Source organism: Herpailurus yagouaroundi, unplaced genomic scaffold, assembly GCF_014898765.1.
Source record: "Herpailurus yagouaroundi ecotype Mexico unplaced genomic scaffold, PumYag 192, whole genome shotgun sequence".
In the NCBI taxonomy this organism is placed as follows: Eukaryota; Metazoa; Chordata; class Mammalia; order Carnivora; family Felidae; genus Herpailurus; species Herpailurus yagouaroundi.
In genome coordinates this window covers 10,821,666-10,844,951 of record NW_024412423.1, presented here as the reverse complement: position 1 = coordinate 10,844,951, position 23,286 = coordinate 10,821,666, and the positions used below count along the sequence as shown (strand labels likewise).

The 23,286-nt window shown below is 42.4% G+C and overlaps 1 protein-coding gene and 1 long non-coding RNA gene across 6 annotated transcripts in view; both read right to left on the bottom strand.

Annotated features, from left to right (window-relative positions):
- The window catches only part of SNCAIP (synuclein alpha interacting protein), a 165,158-nt gene that overhangs the window by 27,765 nt on the left and 114,107 nt on the right, over nucleotides 1-23,286 (bottom strand). For all 5 annotated transcript variants that reach the window (XM_040444324.1, XM_040444329.1, XM_040444327.1 and 2 more), the window contains exons 4-6: nucleotides 13,556-14,424; nucleotides 11,504-11,683; nucleotides 4,794-4,907 (exon numbers count right to left, since the gene is read on the bottom strand). In XM_040444324.1, the coding sequence (XP_040300258.1) occupies nucleotides 4,794-4,907; nucleotides 11,504-11,683; nucleotides 13,556-14,424 (1,163 nt within the window). The remainder of the gene's footprint in view (nucleotides 1-4,793; nucleotides 4,908-11,503; nucleotides 11,684-13,555; nucleotides 14,425-23,286) is intronic.
- Nucleotides 19,837-22,342, bottom strand: LOC121010601 (uncharacterized). Its single transcript, XR_005781278.1, has 2 exons — nucleotides 21,764-22,342; nucleotides 19,837-20,845 (listed from the first exon to the last, which is right to left on the bottom strand). It is a non-coding gene; the product is annotated as an uncharacterized LOC121010601 (long non-coding RNA).

Genomic DNA, 23,286 nt, shown 5'->3' with positions numbered 1-23,286 from the left:
TTTCAGAGAACATCCAGTGAAGTTGTAAGGATTGAGAGGCCCTTCTGGATTATTTCCATTGTACAGAATGCCTCTCCAACTTAACATTCTACCCAGCCGCCCACACACTCATCTAGACGTTCGGTTTTTATCTATTGACTGAAAACTTCCTTCATGTCCTGGTTTTCTCTTCTGGGGATTTTCTGCTCTTTTGGTAATCTGTTTTATTGGGGCGTTTTGTGTGTTGTTAAAGGCAATGCAGGTCGTTTCATGGGGCAATTAATACATGTAATTTATGAGATTTGCTGGACAAAGTCTAATAAAAAAATGTCACTGCAAAGCGTTCCACAGGTCTCTTGTTGGCCTCAATCAGTAAAGGGTCTACAGTTTTCATTATGACTGTAAGTTCCAAAGGAGGCACCCTCTTCTGCAATCAGAGATCATCGAATCTAATATACTATCAAAGGTAGAATTCAGTCTGGTTTTTGAGATGTTAAAATGTAAAAAAATGGCCAGCCACAATTTCAGGGTGTCATATATTGTAAGATAAATGCAGAATCCAGAGACGGTAAAATGTGAACAAAAAGTGTATCCGAGAACTTGTTAAACAGGTTAAGGCCTAAATAATTCAGTGTCAAGTTTCCCTTATGTTTTACTTATGGTGAAATAAGTCAATTGAACAATATTGAGATCAATAAAACAGGAAATTGGAAGATACCCAATAATCCTAAGAAGCAACATTTATCTAATGTCTACTATGTGTAAGCAACGGGCAGTGTTCATGCGGCTTTTTGCCCCCTGGCAAATAAACCACTTTTATCTCCATGTTAGAGATGAACAAACTGAGGTCCAGAGAGATCTTTTCTATTTAAAAATAATAATAAACGTCTCCAAGACCCCTGAGCTAGTAAATGGCAGGGCTAGGATTTAAGATCAGACACGGAGCCGCTGTTCTCCAGGCCTCTGCTATCTGTCTACTCAGTACGAGTATCCGCAGCCACTCACTGACCCATGACCCCTGAATCCGTAATGGACACACTCATTTTGCACGCTTGGGTCACAGAAAGCACAATTAACAGCCCATCAGTCTGTGGGTTTATGGAGCTCTGTGTTGCTTACGCTGTTTCAAAGATCAGTCCCTGGAGAGCGGATGGGTGCTTCGGCTAATCAGACATTTTTCTATTTTGCTTTTGTCTGCAATCTCAGTACTTTGAGTGTTGTTTTCTTATTTCTATCCGGTGACAGTGAAACAATCAAGTCCACAGAATATTTTGCTTTTTTCAAGTCGATCGTGGAAAAACAATCGCATGTAGCCTCTTGCCTGCATGCCTATCGCTGTAGGAATTGCTGCTCTGTTCCTTTTTTTCAAAACTTGTCCCTGATCATTCTATCCCTTTGTTTTTTGTTTTGTTTTATTTTGTTTTGATCTGTGTCAGGGCCAACATTTCAAACGCTGAATGCGGGGTGCCTGGGTAGCTCAGTTGGTTAAGCATCCTGTTCTTGATTTCGGCTCAGGTCATGATCTCATGGTTCGTGGGTTCAAGCCCTGTGTCAGGCTGCGAGCTGATGGTGTGGAGCCTGCTTGGGATTCTCTGTCTCCCTCTCTCTGCCCCTCCCCTGCGCTCTCTCAAAATAAATAAATAAACACAAAAAATAAAATGCAGAATGCACCCAGTGTAGACAAAGGTGCTCTTGGTACACGCTGAGTGCTATGAGGGAGGTTGTTTTCACAGCAGGATGTCCTTACCAAAAGTGACAGGGGAGACTCAGAAACACAACGGTCACAAGGAACACAAAACCCACTGAACCAATGACCGGTGCAGAATGGGCTGAAGCCCCCAAACTGCTGAGGGCACGACAGCTTTGCTGGGAGCGTGGGCCAGACCCTCAGAGCCTTCGTGGTGAAATAAAACAGCGCCCGTGACACAGGGTAGCTTTGACATGAGACAATTCTGTCTCTACTGTTTGGCCGGCAACAACTCTCTCCAGGGACAGCAAAGCAGGCCGACTGGAGGACATCCCCGCTTTTTCCGGGAGTTTCCCTGCAGTTTTCACCTCCGTGCTCCCTGTGGCTAGCGCTGCTCCGTACGATCAGGCAATGGAATAATTGCACCCTCTGAGACTTCATGTGTCAAGAGGAGGAAAATCAATTCTTATCACCCCAAGATCTATCACTCCAGGAGACCGCTAAAATCTGCCGGCTGCCCTGCAGTACCGGAGTCTTTAAGGTAATTTTTGCGAGAAAAAGGACACAAATTGGGAGTCACGTAGAGCCCCTTCTTTGAGAATCTATATGAGGGGCAGAGGGCAACTAAAATAAACCAAGGGAGGAATTTTCCTCTGTTCTATCTTTTCCAGCAGTATTTACTGAAGAAACAAAAGCGGAGCACACTCAAGTGCCTGCCTGATGCAGAAAAACCTGCATGTGCTGAATCCATTAGAAAAATGTTCAATAACAGTCTTCCTTGTGAAAATATTAGCCTTGTAGCGGTTCCAAGTTCAGCATCTCCACAGGTTACCTGTTACATAAGTGCCTGTGGCGGATGCGGGACGGCTGGGCAGAGGAGGACTCGTGGTTCTAAAGGGCCTCGATGCCTTCCACTTGGGGAGGAGTGCCCTCCGAAAGGCGCTGCTGGGCTGCCCTGCTCAGAGCCGTACGCCGGGTCATTAAAAAGGCCTCTCAGCTTGAAATAACAGCCTGAAGACTGATACTAGCGTGAGGCAAACGTCTGACGTGGCTCTTCTGCGAGGTCCCCGATTTCCATATTTTCCTCTAGTCCAGTCCAGTAGGCCACAGCATCACCCAACCAGTCCCAGAAAGGACATGTGCGCTTCTTTGGTCCTGATGGCTTCACGATTACAAGAAACCCACTGCGAGAGGCGAACAGAGAAGCTGGCACACATAAGCAGCATTTCCCGACACAAAGAATGCCAGGGGCCCAATTATTTACTTAGAGTCTCAGAACAGCAATGCAATCCCTTCCTCCTTTTCTTTGGCAAGCTCTACCAAAAGCACAGGTAGCCTTTCCCCGGGGATGGAAAATTCCTTGCTAGGTTTTAGATAAGCCAATGAAATCAGGAACACGAAATGATTATTCAGACGGTTTGGGAATAAATTACATTCAGTTTTATGCTGAAAATGATTTAGGAAGATCATCGGTGATTACATTCTTTCGGTCATTCGAAAATTCGATTCTCCCCTTTGCCAGTACAAGCCAGAAAAGGGCATCCTCAGCAATTGCTTAGGAACTGTGATGGTTGTTTGTGGAATACTGTGACTGGGGCTCGCCACGACAGGACACTGAGAAAATGGAGTAATTCTTTCAAAGACAGTAGCTTTGACAAATTGTCAGCGTTCTTTCTGCTCTTTTCTTCATGTCGTAAATTTAGTACCAGGTACTGACTTCGATGACCTGTGTATCACCACGTGTTGTTAGACGGAATTGTAAGAAAGTCTTCCTCAGGTCAATGCCGCTGGGAATGGGCTACAGGAATTGCCTACACAGGCAGATGCAAAACAGAATCTGGTCCTGAAATCAGAGGGCCTGAGCTGAGGTGCACTCTTTGCTTACTAGGCACTGGAACAAGATAAGTGTAAGCCACTTAACTTTCTTCCTTGACTCTCACCTCCAGAATGGGTACAGACAACAGGATCCAACAGGGTTATTTTAAAGAATAAGCGAGATAATGTACACAAACTCCAAAGGCTTGGTGCCTGGCACACAGAGTGAACGTTACATATTAACATATACATATATGTTGTATATGTGTGTCACATACATGTTATACATAGGTCGTATTTATATACATGGGATATATACATACAAACACACACTCATACATACATATTTGTGTATAATTTATATTCACTGAAGTTACCATGGTACAACATAAACTATCACCTAACATGGACTCGCACTAAAGAAAGACTGCAGTCATATTCTCCAAGGGTATTTTTTGAACTTGAGATTGTCATGCTCGGAAAAGCTTAATCTCTTGTTGACAATACCACAATTTACTGCCACCGGGATGGTTCATGAAGCCAAAGGGGATATGGTTATAGGCATGAGAAGCAATTTTCTTTGCCACAGACAAATATGATTAAATCTATTTTAATACAGTGCTGACTTTATTTATTTTTTTAAGGCTGAGATTGGCACTCTGTGGTTCCAATTTTTTAGAAAATATAATTTATACTTACTCCTCTCAAAGGGAGTTACTGATGATTTTTGTACTCCACACCCTGGATTGTGATCTGTGTACATCAACTACTCATACTGGGATTTCCTAAGGTAGAAACTGGTTGTAACTGCGACTGATCTAGTTAGTGTGTTTGCTCATCTTAGAGATTTCCTTGATTAATATCTTACTGAAGATTTTCCTTTTAATGTTGGGTACGAGAAAATGTATCATTTTCCCTTTTGACGAAAGCTAAATGCATTTGTTGTAGGAAATTTGGAAAATATTGAAAAATACAAAAAAGAAGATAAAAGCCACTTGTAATTCCGCCTTGAGTGGTAACAGCTGTGAACATGTTGTGACACAGCTTGTTTTCTAATCTTATTATTTACGTCTCTTCCTCTTTCTCTAGAATTCAAAGTTGGTACCAAATTACAGGAATGGTTTTATAGCATATGTTTCAATATTTTATGATAAATGTTTTTTCCCATAAAATTCCATCATATGTATGTAGCTTCATTATTTATCCAATATCTTATTATGGAATATTTAGGTTGTTTAAAACATGTTTTTCATTTAAAAATATTACAATGAAGCGACTGCTTATAAATCTGATTATTAAAAATTCCTCATACCTGACCAAAGCAACCTGCGTAATGAATGAGGCTTGGAAAATCCTTAGAACAACTCAGTTCGGCAATGGCCTCGGTTTCACTCACCATCCAACGTACACACTCCAACTGACCGTTCTAGATTGACAAAAAGAAGAAAGAAATTCAAAGTAATTCAGGTTTGAAAAATACCTCATAGGGGCACCTGGGTGGCTCAGTCAGTTGGATGTCTGACTCCTGATTTTGGCTCAGATCATGATGTTACAGTTTGTGGGATCCGGCCCTGTGTCAGGCTCTGGTGGTGGCAGCTCAGAGCCTGCTTGGGATTCTCTCTCTCCCTCACTCTGTGTCTCTGTCTCTTTGCCCCTTCCCTGTTTGCTTGCACAGGTTCTCTCTCTCTCTCTGCCTCTCTTTCTCTCGAAAATAAAGAAAATAAACTAAAAAAAAAAAAAAAAAAAAAAAAGCTTCACGGGGCGCCTGCATAGCTCACTTGGTTAAGTGTCCAACTCTTGATTTTGACTCAGGACATGACCTCACACATCAGGTTCGAGCCCCACATCGGGTTCTGTGTTCACAGCACAGAGCCTGCTTGGGCTTCTCTCTCTGTCAACCTCTTTCTCTGCCTCTCCCCTGCTTATGTTCACTCTCTCTCTCTCTCTCTCTCTCTCTCTCTCAAAAACTAAACAAAACCTCACAGACAGTAATTTTGCCGAGGGAAAAAAAATCACATGAATTTTGGTTCTTGTATTTGGCTTAATTTATTTGCAGTATAAGCATATCATGTATTATACTTCTGATCTGTGGTTCTGACTCAAAATCAGTTGGGGAATTTTTACGTAAATGCAGTTTCATAAACTTAATCAGTTGGTTTAAATCACTGTATTGAGGTATTCAATACTATAATACTATAAAACATACCCTACCGTGTTTTAAGCATGTGGTTTGATGAATTTCAACAGATACATACTCTCTTGTAACTACTGCTCCAATCAAGATATAGAACATCTCCAGCCCCCCCACTCCCCCCAGTCTCTAGGACTCCAGGGTCTCAGGTCCTCACCTTTGCCCCAGGCAACCACTGATAGGATTTTTATTTTATTATGAGCATTCATGCCTCTGAGAGTCCACCGTGCTGCTGCTTGTATGAAAAGTTTGTTCTTTTTTACCGCTGCCAAGTATTCCATTGTATGAATATACCAATATCCGTTTATTCATTAACTCTGAGAATAGGCTTTAACCCTTGAGAATTTGAAATGGCAGGATTCCAAAAGAAAGAAAGAAAATAATCCTATTATACTGGCTCCAATGCTACCTGCACTGAAGGCTTTGGGGACTCCGTCCCCAAAGCGCACTGGCTCTTTCCTCCAGTGCTGAGATCCCACACTGTGCAAACCAGGAAGGCAGCCGTGACATGTATAAGCTAGTCACGAGGATCCAGACTTGGGAATGGATTTAAATCCTGAATCCACTACTTAGTTACAAGACCTCCAACAAGTTGCTTCCCCTCTCTGATAGTCCGTTTTCTCCTCTGTGAAGTGGCAGGGATAGTAATAATGACCTCATACAGTTACTGGGAGCAGCAGATGAGACAGAGCATGTAAGAGTCCTTGGCACACAACACTTATTACCTCTTACTAGCAGCACGCTCTTTTAGATCCTCTATAACACCAGCGAGACGTTCAGCTGCCTTCCCGGTTTGCCCAGGGTGGGGCCTCAGACCAGGAGAAAAGAGCCACCGCGTCATGGAGTGTGGGAAGCGTATTCTAAACATAAGATGCAGGAGGTAATCTCCTCATTATTCATCTACACTTATTTGCATATTGGAATTTCAAGTAGTCAACTCACAACTATTCGCAGGCAGAGACCATTCTTCCCCTGGGGGAACCTAGCAGGGCCAGGTGTGGGCCGAGGAGCTTCCAGGTGTCCCCACTGATCTGTCTCCTCCCTCTGCTGCCCTCCTGGCTGCCAGAGGAGGTTGGTCTGTATGGGCCGCCTCCCTTGCCCCCAGATTTGGCTGATGGAGAATGGTAGTGGGACACCACGAAAAGAGAGGGAGTTTGAGGTCCTGTCTGTTCCTGGCTTCCCCAACCCCTATGGGGTTGCCACTGGCTGCTGAGTCCCTCTACCAGTCAAAGGTCAAAAATCAGCCAGTTCCTTCCTTCAGCCCTGTCTTGCTGGCACCCCCGGCTCTCAGACGGTAACAGTGCTCTGCTCTTAGTCCAGGACACTGCACTTTTCTTCTTGGGCTCCCTATACCCCACCCATCATCCTTTCGTGTATGGATCCTTCAATGCAGATGTTTTTCAGACTGCACGCTTTGAGCAAGCCAACTGTGCCCTACCAGGATGAATCAACACCCAACAAGCCACGGACACCATGCGTTCCGTTCCTTCTGAATGAACAAAGGAAGGAGAATAGTGGCGAGCATCTGCTAGGCAAGACCGTTCAGAGCAAGCAGCACGTATGCAGAACACGGGAGCATACGGCAACATTTCTGACTTTAACGATTTGAGTCTTGTCTCTTTTTGTCTTAGTCTAACTAAAAGCTTACTCATTTTTGAAAAAATCGTTTCATGGAACTAGAATTGGTTTTGTTGACTTTCTCTGTTGTTGTTTTTTTTTTCCCCTGTTGTCTGTTGCATTTATTTCTGCTTGAATTTTCAAATTTCTTCTGCTTGCTTTAAATGTAGTTTTCTTTTCTTTTTTTTTTAAGTTTCCTAAGATAGAAGATTAAGCTGTTAGCTTTCTTTCTTTTCTTTCTTTCTTTCTTTCTTTCTTTCTTTCTTTCTTTCTTTCTTTCTTTCTTAACAATTTTTTTGAGAGGGGAGAGGGGCGACAGAGAAAGACCAAGGATCTGAAGCAGGCTCCACGGCCAGCACAGAGCCCAAAAGGAGCTTGACCTCGTGACTCCAAGATCATGACCTGAGCCTAAATCAAGAGTGGGGTGCTTAACCAACTGAGCCACCCAGGCGCCCCTAAGCTATTACTTTAGATCATTTTCCTTTTCTTTTTTTAATTCTGGCATTTACAATTATACATTTCATCCTCAGCATTGCTTTCACTACATCCTTAAATGATAATATACTGCATTTGCATTCACCACCAAATATTTTCCAGGGTCTCTTGTAATTTCCTCTTTGATAAGTGATTATTCTGGAGTGATTATTCTGGATACATGATAATAATTATTCTATTCATTCCAGACACTTGTGAATACCCTAAATTTCCTTCTGTTACTGACTCCTAAACCTCATTTCACTATGGTTAAAAGGGCATACTTTGTATGACTTCAATCCTTCCTAATTTACAGAGACCTGTTCTCTGGCCCAGCATATGGTCTATTCTGGAGAATGTCCCATGTGTACTTGGGGGGGAATGTGCATTCTCCTGTTGTTGGCTAGAATGTTCTGTTAGATGTCTGTTAGGTCTAGTTATTCCACAAGGTGATGTTGAAATAAATGTATTAAGTGACAAAATGCAGCCACAAAGGTGGAAGGAAATATATTGCTACTATGATTTTGAACGCAGCATCACTTGCCGGAAATAGAAATACCAAGAAAACAAACAAACAAAATGTTATTACATTCTGGCAGGAGACTGTTTGCCTGAAGTCTCTGAGACTGGGGTCACTCACTGGATGAACTGGATGAAGTCATTTTTTCACCAGACCAACATGTTGTCTTTGAGCTTGATCAGAAAGGACTGAATGAGAAATGAAAAAGAAATTAAGGGTATTTCATTCCATGTCTGTTTAGCTCCTAAAATAATGTATCGTGTTGGCCCTATTTGAGAAACACACTGCTCTCACCTTATAGAAATCTTTCTTTCCAGTTATTTTTGCCAAACTGTTCCCAAAGGGGACTCAGTAATGCGCTGAACTGCCACAGTATTTAGTGCTGGGTTCCCCAGAAAACCCTCAATAAATTCTGCATGTAACTGGTAAGAATTTATTATGTTCCATCTAAGGAGTTTAAGTGGAGGGGAGAGGAGTTCTTAAGCCTTCAAAGCCGCTTTCCTCAGGTAATCTTTTTATGTGATATCCTATCTCTGACTTTGCTTCCTGTCAGCCCAGTCATATTATCTCAGCAACTTTTGCCATTTGTACCGAGTTTGTTCTCTTTAATAACAGCAGGGCTCTCAGACCTATGTTTAATGAGCTGAAACACCATCGGCTGGTCACTGGTGTTCAAAACAAGGTCCTAAAACAAAAGAATGATGACTTCTTAGAACTCCCTCAACTTCACCAACGTCTGTCAAATTACACTGAATGGACTGAGGCAGGATTTGTGTCGGGACCAATTTCCAAAGGGGGTGGCACTCACAAAATATCTGTATTTACTGCTTTTGTAAATTCTAGATTAAAGGAAGAAATAGAAGATTTCCCTTTCTCATATCATTGCCTGGAAGTAAAAATATGAAAAGTCTGAGACCCCAAATAAGAGCTTTTAAGTTTTATGGGTTTGATATGTGTTCTTCATTAAAATAAAAAAACAAAATGCACTACAGTTTTATTCTTATTCTTACTCTTACCCTTACCCTTACTCTTATTCTTCTTGTTCATTAATCTCTACACCCAACGTGGGGCTTGAACTCACAATTCCAAGATCAAGAGTTGCACACTCTTCCAACTGAGCCAGCCAGATGTCCCCAAATGCCCTGCAGCTTAAGTTTCCATGCCGATTATATGATAGCAGTGTGTTGACTGAAGCAGTTTATTAAGAATGGACTAACAATATGGAAACCATAGAAAGAGTTTATACCCAGGTGGCTGAAATGCCACCAAGTTTCTTATGTACTGTCCTACTCTGAAGACTCTTAATCTGTGAAAACAAGCATGAAGGGATATAAACAAAGAAAAAAAAACCTTTCTCTTCCAACTATGTAGCTAAGATATACTCCATAATCTAACATTAGTTAGAAAAACTAATAAGACCTGTATTTTATAAACACTCATACAGCAAGGCAAATGTCAATATTTATTGGCCATGCAACAATAATTTATTCATCACTGACTCATGTCCATTGATGACCAGACCCAAGCCCTGCCTTCCTGCAGGACTCGGATCTAGGACTAGATCCTGAATTCGCCACCTCACACTTGAATTGCTGGTAACTTACCTGCCGAATCTATCTGGCTATTAGCTCCCTAAGAAAAGGGACTACGTCTCATTCAAATCTGAATTGCCTTCATCTAACATAGTACCTACTGGACTTGGTACACATTGTTGAACTCAACTATGATGCACCCTGACTTCGCATCTAATTTCTCTTTCTTCATGATGGCTGCCTTCAGTTCCGCTCTTAATGTGACATGGCAAAATTCACTAAAGGAAAGCGATATCTACCAAGGTCATAGATTTCTTATTTTATAAAAAAAAAATATTATTTTCTATAGCATCTTTGCAATAGTACATTATCATTGAGTAAAATTAAATAAAACAGAAAGCAACTTGTAATACGTAAAACTTTACCACATGGTAAATAAATTAACGATGCAAAAATTCAGATTTGCTTAAAAGATATGCGAGGGGCAGGCCAGCAACCACTTGTTTTTCAAATGTAACATGTTCTCCGGTGAATTCACAAACAGATTTCTTTAACTAGCAAGTTCCCCTAGTAAATTTCAAAAGTAATTCCATTTCTAAAAATTATGATCATTCAGCTTTTAGAAGACATAACTAGCAAAACACATACGTAGAAGCACAGGCTGTATTATATTTCCCTGAACTTCACTTCTGGCTTCTTCATAAATATGACTGAATTCTACATTTATTTGCCAAAGATCTTAAAAGTAATTTTAGTTTAATAGCTAACCTTCTAGCGATGTGTTATATTTTACAGAGGCACGCACTTGCAGTGCTATAAAAGACCATGTTTCCCTGACTGACAATTTCTAGGTTTTAACTCTTTCCCCGTCGGCATTAATTTGTATAGATTTTGACAGACAGCATACTGTGCTCCACCAAGAGCTAGACTCAAACTCGGCACTGACCCTCTAAACAACTTTGGGTCCTGAAGACATTTAAACTTCAGATGTGATCCATTAGAAGCCTGCTTTATTATCTGAAATACTCCTGAGAGCTATCATTCCTTAAAATACACCTTTTCCTCATTTGTTTCGCTCATTATATTCACATTAGGAAAAAAATGAAACCGTCTCAGATAAATCCAGGTGTGGTTAAGAATCTGAATTGCAGTCACCAGCAGTAACAATAGTTCTGAGAACTGCAATAGATCATTTTACTTCCTCTTTATTAGCTGACTCGAAGCTTACCCTCATTGCACAATAAATTGGAATGTAGTCTCCAAATCTCAAAGCAGTTAGTAACTGAAATGGTTACTATCTTAAATGTCATATGCTCATTTGCCATTTACTAGGTATACTGTGCTCCCCCCTCCCCACCCTACACTCATGTGTCTGACTTAGCTCACTAGGAATCTTAAAACAACAATCAGGGGCAGCGGGGTGGTTCAGTCAGTTAAGTGTCTGACTCTTGATTTTGGCTCCGGTCATGGGTCATGATCTCGCGGTGTGTGGGTTCGAGCCCCATGTCCGGCTTTGCGCTGACAGCATGCAGCCTGCTTGGGATTCTGTCTCCTTCTCTCTCTGCCCCCACCCCCCACTTGCTCTTTGTATCTTTCTCAAAAATAAATGAAAATAAGACCTAAAAAAAAAAAACCCCAAAACCCCAACCCGACTTTTAGCGGTGGAGGGCGCAGCCCCAACCGATCACCTTGATGGCCAAGCCTGCTGGAGTCAATCTCTCCGTATTCCGCTCACTGAGGCAGTCCTCTCCCATCAGAGACGTGAGGTGCTGCAGACATTCTGCGTGTCCCTGCGATGCGGCCACGTGTAAGAGATTGTTGCCACTCTCGTCGTGAATTTTGTCTAGGTTGTCAGCAGCTAGGTGGGGCTGTACAAAGAGTTAAGATTAGAACACTTAAGTCAATAATCAGAACGAGATGCTGTGGGGGTTCTGCTGTGGGCACTGGTAAGAAGAGATGATCTTCCGGAAGCTCTGGTGCCAATCCTGGGGATGTAGTAAGTCAAAATTCCTTACCATCAATTCTGATGATTGCCCATTACAGAGTTTGCTCTGCTACCCTTGAGAACATGAATTCTCAAGAGACTTATCTTCATGGGAGACATGGAGACTGGGATAGGTCAACAAGACTGCGGAGACTCCGAGCTGGCTTTCTAAACAACTGCAATGATATTTATGGTGATTGGCAAATTCCCTCTCTGTCTACTCCACTCGACTGCTAAGTGCTGACAGCCGGACTGTGTTTTATTCTCTGTTGTAGGTTTGTTGAATGAAGGAACTACTTCTCTCAAGCATCTCATCTGCCTTGAACTACAGAGAATTGGCTTTCATTGCAAACTCATGATGGCTGCCATGACTAGCGCCACCACGGGGTTCTTCTAGACACTTTCACCCCAGACAGACTCCTGGACGCTACTTGGACTTTGATTTTCTCACCTGTAGTGAAGCTTAGTTCCCTGTGTTAGTTCCATGGTTGACAGAGACTGTTGGGTGAACTGAGAGGTATCATCACTCGGGAAACATGAAAACATGGGATGGACAAAAGGAAGAAATGAACCAGAAAGAAAAAGAGAGAAAGAGCCAGGAGAAATGGAAAACCTATTTTCAGCAGGAAAACATTTTTTTATTACTTTATTTGGTAAAACCATTCAATCCTATTATCCTATAACAGTGAGATTTGGGATAATGGACCAAGCACATTGTACTTATCTCTGTATGGCTTTACCCTAAGTGGAATCGCACTGCCACGATACGATGATTTTCTTGAGTGAGACTTTAATTAACATCATGGTATCAGCCCAGGCTTGCTACTGTTTGATCCAAGTCTGGAAGCCAGAAAAGAACAATGCAGGCAGATGGGGTGTGATTTCGGCTGAGCTCTCTCTGAGCCGAGGCAGAACAGGCTTTTCTTACACATCATGTGAACTCTGTGACTAGAGTCTTTGGAAAAGCTTCTTTGCACTCCCTAGACATGCAGAGCTGGACTGAGTAAAAGCCCCATGTAGGTCAGAGGGCAACCAAGCTCTAGGGTAAGCTCTATCTGCAAACGTTCTTAAACGTCCTGGTCCAACTTTTCTGAATAATGATCAGGATAAAACAGAAGACCCTCTGTTCATGGACCTGGCAGGTCCGCCATCAACAAGGAACACACACATCCCCACGAGTAAGTGAGTGGGAACATTAGGGACCATTTGAAAAGGGAAAAGAAAGACATAAAGAGTCATGTTAAAGCAAGTGCTGGACTTGTGTTTTTGTTTTATTTTTTTAATTATTTTTTTTTACATTTATTTATTTTTGATAGAGAGACACAGAGCACAAGTGGAGGAGGAGCAGAGAGAGAAAGAGAAGCAGAATCGGAAGCAGGCTCCAGGCTCTGAGCTCTCAGCACAGAGCCCGACGTGGGGCTCGAACTCACTAACCATGAGATCATGACCTGAGCCAAAGTCGGACGCTTAACCGGTTGAGCCACCCAGGTGCCCCTAGACTTGTGTTGTTTTAGATTATGTGTCCCATTTCAGTCAAAGTCCTGCAAAGTTAAAGGGGAATAACACTCCCTCTATAGCTGTTTATCTTCCCTGGTACTAATCTAAAGTTGGATTTTAAACTTCAAAAGGCACATCATCAAACTAAAGCTACGAGTAAAGATTAAGGCGGCATGGGAACAAACACTCATCATTCTGTTACTCATGAAGGAGTTGGTACAACTGGAGTCTCTAGATTACCGAATTAGATCATACTCACCAGGAGAGATATCTGTCCTTCTTTAACGATGTTCAAGATGCTTTTCCCTTTTTTCAGATACTCACTCCTTTCTTCTGGGCCTTGGGAGCTGGTCCAGCTCACACCCCCGATCTGCTCTTCCACTTTGGGTTCTGTTGCAGAGGACTGTGGATGGAAGTCCCTGAGCTGGCAGTCTGGCATTGCCTTCTCGCGCTTTCGACTATGAGGATCACTAAAGGTCTTGTTTAGGAAGTCCTTGCTCTGGTTTTCAGGCTCGTATGCGGAGCCACACTTAACCAAAGGCGGTGAGCTCTCAGACTCTTCAGCAGAGAGCTTTTGCTGGTCGCGGATGATGGATGACGCTTTTCTCAAGTGAGGGCTTTTCACGGGAGAAAGAACACAGAATGGTGTCAGGGTGGACGGTGAGCTCTCGGCACTTCCGGGAGAACAGGCTTTGCCAGAAAGGCCATTGATGGTTGTGCACAAACCCAAAATTCTCTTATCTGAAGTCACCTTGGTAAAAGGGGCAAGCTGTTGACTGGATTTAATGTAAGGCACATCCAGAATCTCATCCATGTCAAGGTCATAATGCTCCAGTTCACCCAGCAAGGTGCTGGGCTCGGTGCTCTTACTTTGGGGGCCACTGTCTCCATCTCCAGGGCTGAGCTCCTCAGGTGGGGGGCCTGGCTCTGAATCACTCCCTTTCTGGCACTCCACCTTCTGGTTCTTTTGGTCATCACTTTCATTGCTGTCCAGAGTCTCTGGCTGGTGTTTCAGTGGGGAAACTCGCTTCACGGGACGGAACTTACTGTACACGTCAGCGATGCCTGTGGGCTTCTGTGTGTTTGTGATGAGAGCCGACACACTGCAATTCCAGCTCGAACTAGAAACTGTTTTGAAATATATAAAAGAGGAGAGCATTACATTGAAACACTGAAGGTATCTTGGCCATGTGGCCAGACATAGACCACTCAGGTTATGTTCAAAGAAAGCCCCTAAGGGGACACCTGTAGGGAGAAGGCAAATCAAACACAAGATATCCCAAAACAAACGGTTCATACTTACCACTAGAAAACAGTGAGTGATAAAAGTGATGGCATATTGGCTCAAAATAAACTCAAGTAGGAAGCATGGTAAAAGGAGACAGCCAAAAAAACAAACAAACCCCAACAGATTTTTAGGTTCATTCCCTGGATGGCTATACCTCTTTGGAAGTATTATGAGACTTGTCACCACCTGGAGAAGCAGAATTGGAGATAGAATCCTCTATGTTAAATAAACTTCCAAACTAGTTTAGGGAGACAAGGGATGAACGTACACACATGCGTATATGTGCGTGCACACACACATGCACATCCTTAAAGCTTAAGAAGTCTCATATAAAGAAGGGGTAAGTTATTTAATATTGGGTAAACTCAAACTGTGACCTACTGGGTGATTTTCTCCCACAGATGAGTATCCCAACGAACCGTCGCTCGGGGAATTTCACCATGCTTTCTGGCATATGCACACAGCAACATAATGTATTTGTACTTTATAACGGAACACGCGGGAAGATTCAAAGCTGCCCTCCATTGTTGGCAAAGCTGGGAAGAAGCAGGAGGAGAGGAAGTTACAAAGGGAGAGCGAGATGTGCAGGTTAGCGGTTGTTTGTTTTTTTTTTTTCCTTCTCATTTCTCTGCGAAGCTCAGATAAAAAGTGCATGGTTTGTCTTTGAGGGAGGGTCTGGTTGAGATGGAGCGTCCAGCGAAAGAGCAATGTGTCTGGACGTTGAAGATAAGAACACCATCTCTCCCAGTCAGCCTCATGAAAGGCAACCCCGTGCCTTCTCGTGGTGCAGGGTGACAGGACACCAGTCTCCTCCGTTGTGATGATCCTGCCTCCTCTCTGGGACACTCCCCTGACTAGACCGATGACCCAGCTCTTGGAAACTTGTAGGTCACTGATTTATGGACCCCTCCTCCTCCTCTTCCATTACATTTACACCATCCCCCTTGGAAGGGGGGAGGTTTCAGGACATGCCTTCCAACTAGGAGCTCTCTCTCTCCTCTTCTGGAACAACTGGTGGGAAGTATTTAATCCCAAAGCATGTGCTTGTGTCTGTTCTTTGCTACTGGGCACAACCAAAGAATTAAAGAGGTGGGGTGTATTCAGGTCTGTAACTTCTATGACAGTCCCCAGCTCCCACTAAATCTTGGGTGAAAGTGGCATACAAGTCATTAAAAGCTCCCCAAATTTAGATCGCTGGTCATTCTTGTTCTTACTGGGATATATCTAAAAGGACTCAGAGAAGTTCTGGAAGTAAGTTAAGGAGGTGAGAGAAAGTGTTCTGAGCCTGAATGCGATGTAATTGTTGGTGGATGGTTCTTTCCTCCAAAAGAGACCATAATTTCGCACAGGTTTTCAGAAGGTCTGCACTAAGCGGAATTATGGCTCTGAGACCTTTAACGTCTAAGAAGAGAACATTATGAGCTGTGGCGACAAGCCTGGATTCTGTCCAGTAAGGGACAGGTATTAACGAGGAATGGTCCAGGAGGGAAGGGAGGTATCTAGATGCTGTTAAGCTGCAGCACCTCTTCTTTTTCGCTGGCTCTGCTTCTAAGCTGTACCCAGTACTTGGCACAGAGAATACAATTAACAAACGCGAGTATTTGAATTTGAATCTCACTTTGCGCAACGCATTAAATCTCCTTCGAAGTGCCCAAAGCGCATCCTTCTCAGGGATTTACAGCTTAATATCACAGGGGACGAAAGCCCCGTTAATAAACTCAGAGGAGTGATAATCACCAATAAGAGTTGGATCTTCTAAAGTTATTTATGAAAAGTAAATATGCAAAGGCAAAGCCTAATTCCAGTTGGTCCATTATATATTTAAAAGGTTTCCTATCCTTTATAGGTCCATTTTTCCCTAAAAATGTGAAGCTATGAAAAATTGTCTGCCAGAAACTTCCGCCAAGCTTTTCTCTCTTCCTTTCAAGAACACATGGTTACCCCTATAAAATAGCAGAGAGATAGCAGACACAGAATTTACAATGTGTAAATATGCCTTTAATTTCATCCACTATTTTTTTCTAAAAAGCTTACAGTGGCGTGTGTGCGCATGCGCATGTGTGTGTGTCTCCCTTAACATTTCAGGAATACATACTAATTGTTAGGCATGGTATTTGCTAATATTTTGCCAATTACCTTGATTCCTTTGAAGCTTCTCGAAAATGTGCATCTCAGGATGTGATAAAAACCTTTAAAGTCACATAACTTAGTGGACCAATACAACGAGCGCATTGTGCCAATACATTTATGTATTGTATAAGGTCGTGGGTTCAAAGGGCTACTCTTTTATGTTGGCTTTATTTACATGTGAAATTTTTTCCAAGTGATACAGGGAAATGGATACCATATGTTTCCCAGCTGTTTTGTACTGACAGGAGCCATTAAGAATGCTCTATGGAAATGAATTCTGTCTGAGTCTTATAAAAACACTTCTTTCCACAGAAGGGTCTAGAAACTGAAGAAGAGGCATCAACATTAGGCTTGTTGTCCTTCCTCTTATTTAAACGTATGACTCTTTTTTAGGCTGAGAGGGTGAACTCTATGCTTTCTAGTCTGTGTCTTGATGACCAGGAAAAAAAAAAATCCCAGTTACATAAAACTGATTGTTTAAGAGACTCTCATGAGACTGCTCTAATTTATTACTATATATACTCATCTGAGGAAGAAGGGAAATTTTATTCTATACATAAAACAAAACTTTATATTGTTTCTCCTAAGCTGGGAAAATGAGCATTTTAAGCACAACATAAGAAAAAGGAATACTTATGATTGAAAAGATTTTAACTTACAGTTCTGTAAGTCTACTCCAAATTTCGTTTATACTATTGTTCTACCCCAACACCATAATCAATTTCTTTTTTTTTTTCAATTTTTTAAATGTTTTATTTATTTTTGAGGCAGAGAGAGACAGGGCGTGAGCAGGGGAGGGACAGAGAGAGCGAGCCAGACACAGAATCCAAAGCAGGCTCCAGGCTCTGAGCTGTCAGCACAGAGCCTGACCCGGGGCTTGAACTCACAAACCGTGAGATCATGACCTGAGCCAAAGTCGGATGCTTAACCAACTGAGCCACCCAGGCGCCCCCATAATCAATTTCTTAAAACACATGGAAATAAAGTTCAGACTAACTATAGTTACTGGAAAGATTTTGAGGCTAAATAGGTTTTCTGGAAATCATGAATAAAGCCTTCGTACGTTAAGCTTTAAATCCCTGAAAATTTTTTCTCTTATCTTATTAGATCTTTACAAGCTCTATGAGAACAGGGTCTGTGTCTAATTTCTCTCTCTCTGGCTCAAAGTTCTCAGCAAACTGCTTTATAGAACTAGGTTCTTAATGACTTCTTGGTTGGATGGATTCATTTTGAACATCTTACGAAAGTAAACATGTCTAATACACCTTAAACCTGTCTACCTGATTATGTCACCAATTTTCTAAAATGGTTGGTAGGTTAAGTGCAAATGTTTTTGACGCTGATTTATAGACCAGTATAGATCTCTTCCAATCTAACTGGCAGTGGGGATGTCCCTGAGCTCCAGCAAGGTGGCCTCCAATTGCCTGCCATCCACACGTTGCCATTTCTGCCACAAGCATTTAATGTGAGCCTAGGATAGGTGCATACTTGTCACAGGTAGATGTTCCAAAGCTGGGGTCTTACCCCTCTCCTACCTTACTTGCTCCCTCCCCTTCTCCTCATCGGGCACACACACTCTACCGCGTAGTCTTTGTAAACCTGGCCTGGGTCACATGACCACTCATGCAGTCTCTCAAGCCATCCATCTGCAAAGCATCGCTGGCCTTTCACTTCCCTTGACCTGTGGGTCTCATCCCTCCAGGCACCAAATTTGGCTGTGGCCTGATCCCAAATTTCTCTCAAGTCTGGTCCCTCTTATCCATCCTGTTACACTGACTAGTCCACGCTGGGACCCTTGCGCTGCAAAGTTCTAGCTACTTCTCTGGTCTCCCTTTGTAGTCCTGAGTTATCCCTTTCATATAGGTGTGATTTTGTCACTTCTTAGCTCAAAATCCTCAGATGGCCCTGTATTGCTTATGATATTTCCCCCTATGTCACAGGCATATCCTTGTAGTATCTAAGATGGCACACAGGAACCATGATGAATACTCCTGACTTAGAAAATAAGGAAGCTTTAGGGTGTCTGGGTGGCCCAGTCAGTTAAGTGTCCGACTTCAGCTCAGGTCGTGAACTCACGGTTTGTGGGTTCGAGCCCCACGATGGGCTCTGTGCTGACAGCTCAGAGCCTGGAGCCTGCTTCGGATCCTGTGTCTCCCTCTCTCTTTGCTCTTCTCTGCTCATGCTCTCTTTCTCTCTCAAAAATAAATAAACATTTAAAAATTTAAAAGGAAAGTAAGGAAGCTTTATGCCATTCAACTGCCTTTTTTCTTCCTAATTAATTTAAGGAATCTCAGTTTGGTGCTACAATGAATTTAACTCCTCTCCAAAACTTATCATCTCCCTTAAAAATGAGGAGACAGCAGGTCTCAGGCTCAGAGACTTTCACAAGCTAAGACTTAACAGGAACGTTTTATTTTCGTCACATTCATTTTAATGATGACATTTAATTTATTGCAATTGACGTTGATTTTTCTTGTTTTTTTTTTTTATGTTTATTTATTTTGAGAGAGAGAGAGCATGTGCACACATGAATGAGTGGGGGAGAGGCAGAGAAAGGAGAGAGAATCTCAAGCAGACTCTGCACTGTCAGTTTGCTATGTGGGGCTAGATCTCATGAACTGCGAGATCATGACCTGAGCTAAAATCAAGAGTCAGATGCTTAACCGAGGTTAACCTGGTTAACGCTTAACCTGAACCACCCAGGTGCCTGACGCTGGTTTTCTATTTACAATACTGATGTGAAGTTTCTTTTGAAAACAGGTGTGTTTCAAAGCAAGGCATTTTAGGAAACTGTAAGATAGATAATAGTAAGAGTAGTATAAAGGTAGAGCAAAAATAACATAAGACAACTTTGGATATGACACATATGGTGGAATTAACACTTAAATTACTAAAGTTTGGGAAACTGAATTCCTTAGCATAGGAGGCAGCAGTTTTTATGCAGACATAACGTCAGAGATTTTGTGGGTTTGGTTCCAGACCACTACAATAAAGGGAATATTTCAATAAAGCAAGTCAAGTGAATCTTTTGGTTCCCCAGTGCATACAATAGTTACATCCACACTATACTGTAGTCTATTAATTGTGTAACTGCATTATGCCCAAAAAACAGTATATAGACCTTAACTAAAAATATTGCTGCAAAGCGCCAGTTACCATCTTTTTGCTAGAGGAGGCTCTTGCTTTGATGTTGATGGCTGTTGACTGATCAGACTGGGGGAAGCTCTGGCACTCTCTTAAAGTAAGACCACAATGAAGTTTGTCACATCAATAGATTCACTAATGGCTTCTCTGTAGCACGTGATGCCGTTTGAAACCATTTGCAGAACGGCTGAATTTCTCTCACAATTGGACACAATCCTCTCAAAGCCTACCACTGTTTGATCAACTAAGCGCAAGTCATGTTCTAGTTCCTTTGTTGTAACTGAATAATCTTCACGGCATCTTCCCCAGGAGTACATTCAATCTCAAGAAACCACTTTCTCTGCTCCTTCATCCATTCAAGTTTTATCATGAGATTTGCAGCAATTTAGTCCCATCTTGAGGCTCCACTTCTAATGCTAATTCTCTTGCTGTTTCCACCATATCTGCGGTGACTTGGTCCACTGAAGTCTAGAAACCCTGACAGTCGTCCATGAGGGTGGAAATCAATGTCTTCAAACTCCTGTAAATGTTGATATTTTGACTGGCTCCCATGAACCACATATGTTCTTAATGGCGTCGAGGCTGGTGAATCCTTTCCAGGAGGTTTTCAATTTACGTCGCCCAGAGCCATCAAAAGAATCACTATCTATCACAGCTATTGCCTTACAAAATATAGTTTTTCAATACCAAGACTTGAAAGTTGAAATGACTCCTTGATCCATAGGCCGCAGAAGGAATGTTGTATTAGCAGGCAAGAAAGCAACATTCAGGTCATTGTACTCCTCCATCAGAGCTCTTAGGTGACCAGGTGCATTGTCTATGAGCAGTCATATTTTCAAAGAAATCTTTTTTTCTGAGCAGTAGGTCTCAGCAGTGGGCTTATAATATTCAGTAACTCATTCTGTAAACAGATGTGCTGTTATTCAGGTTGTGTTGTTTCATTTGCAGAGCACAAGGTGGGTAGATGAAGCAGAATTCTTAAGAGCCCTAGGGTTTTCAGAATGGCAAATGAGCAGTGGCTTCAACTTAAAGTTACCAGCTATGTTAGCCCCTAATAAAAGAGTCACCTGTCCCTTCAAGCCAGGCACTGACTTCTTTTTAGCTATGAAAAGTCCTAGATGACCTCTTCTTCCCCTAGAGGGCTGTTTCATCTACACTGAAAATCTGTTGCTTAGTGTAGCCGCCTTCATGAATAATCCCAGCTAGATCTTCTGGATAACTTGTTACAGCCTCTACCTAAGCATGTGCCGTCCCCCCTTGCACTTCTATGGGACAGAAAGCTTCTTACCTTAAACTTCATGCACCAATGTCTGCCAGCTTCAAACTTTTCTTCTGCAATTTCCTCACCTCTCCTGGCCCTCACATATTGAAGAGAGTTAGAGCCTTGCTCCGGATGAGGCTTTGGCTTAAGGAGATGTTCTGAAGGGACCATTAAAACTCTCTCCACATCAGCAATAAGGCTGTGTTGCTTTTGAATCTTTCATGTGTTCACTGGAGAAGCACTTTAAATTTCCTTCAATAGTTTGTACTTGCCTTCATGACTGACTGCCTTTTGGTGCAGCAAGAGGCCTAGCTTTCAGCCTATCCTGGCTTTTGATCATGCCTCTCCCAACAAACTTAATAATTTCTAGCTTTTTTATTTTTTATTTATATCCAAGTTAGTTAGCATCTAGTGCAATAATGACTTCAGGAATAGATCCTAGTGATCCATTCCCTGCGTATGGGAACAAGCTCATCCCAACAAGCGTCCTCCTTAAAGCCCATTACCCATTTTCCCTGCCCCCTATCCCCACCCCATCAGTCCTCAGTTTGTTCTCTGTATTTAAGTGTCTCTTATCATTTTGTCCCCCTCCCTGTTTTCATATTATTTTTGCTTCCCTCCCCTTTTGTTCATCTGTTTTGTACCTCAAATTCCACAGATGAGTGAAGTCATAATCATTTCTAGCTTTGATTTGAAGTGGAGACATGCAACTCTTCCTTTCATGTGAACACTTTGAGGTCCTTGTAGTATTCTTAATTTGCCAAATTCTGAAACTGGAATGTCTCAGGGAATCGGGAGGCCCAAGGACAGGGAGAGAGATGGGAAAATGGCTGGTCGGTGCACCAGTCAGAACACTCACCACATTTATCAATTAGCTTTACCATCTGCTACGGCCATGGAGTGTGGCGCTCCAAAAACAAATGCAAGAGTAACATCAAAGATCACTGATGATAGATAACATAACGAACATAGTAAGAATGAAAAAAACTGAAAAACTGTGAGAATTACCAAAATGTGACATGGATATGAATCGAACAAACGCTGTTGGAAAAATGGCCCAGAGAGACGTGCTCGACACAGCACTACCACAGACCTTCAACTTGAAAAACACAATGAAATATTTGACAAGCTCAATAAAAAGGAAGCACAATAAAAGGAGGTATGCCTATATTTATTTTATTTTTTTTAATGTTTATTTTTGAGAGAGAGAGAGAGAGACCATGAGCAGGGGAGGCGCAGAGAGGGATGGGGACAGAGGATCTGAAGTGGGCTCTGTGCTGACAGCAGAGAGCCTGATGTGGGGCTCGAACTCACGAACCCTGAGATCATGACTTCATGAGCTGAAGTCATCCAGCGAAGCCACCCAGGTGCCTCTGTGTTTATTTTCTAATGTATCTTCTCATCTAAACACTCATCTTCCCACATCACACAATTCCTCCTGCACTGTCATTGCTAAACTCCCTGTTTCTGGATACACCATGTTCCTCCTTCAGTGCTCCTGCCTTTGGGCAAGATCCCCCTCTCCAGCAAAGCCCTCACTGCTTTCTCTGCCTGAGACAAGGCTCATCTGACAAGATTCCCCTCAAGGCTTACGTCCATGGTGCACTTCCTCAGACTCTCACAGGAAACTCTTGCCCCGTGCTTCTCAACACCCTGAGATACACTTGCCCACGCCTAGAGTTGGGTATTTATGAAGCTCTTGTGCAACTACTCACCCATTCATCAGTCTCACCGTCTGTCTCGACAAGTTCCTCTGAGGCACAGACTGCTCATGAGCTTCCTTGTGTTTATAACTGGCCATCTGTCTAGCACAGCATCTCACAGATAATAGGGCTCAGGGGCCTCTCTCTTAGTAAATGAATGAATAAATGGAGGGGGGAGGGAGAAAAGGAAGAAAGGAATATGCCAGACCAAAGGTGCAAAGTATAGTATAGAAATCAGAGTCTTGTAACAATGAGTCCATCTTGCCATATTTTGGGAACACCATGATGAACATCCCAAAGGCGGTGTTAGTGATGTATTGAAGATAGACATTTAGAAGATGTGCAGCATATGGAAATCTTTTTATATATTTCCTACAATAAGTTCCAAGGCCTGGTTTCTTCATGTGTAAAATAAAAGGGTTAGACTATATGATTGCTAAGACCGGATCCATCTCTAAATTTCT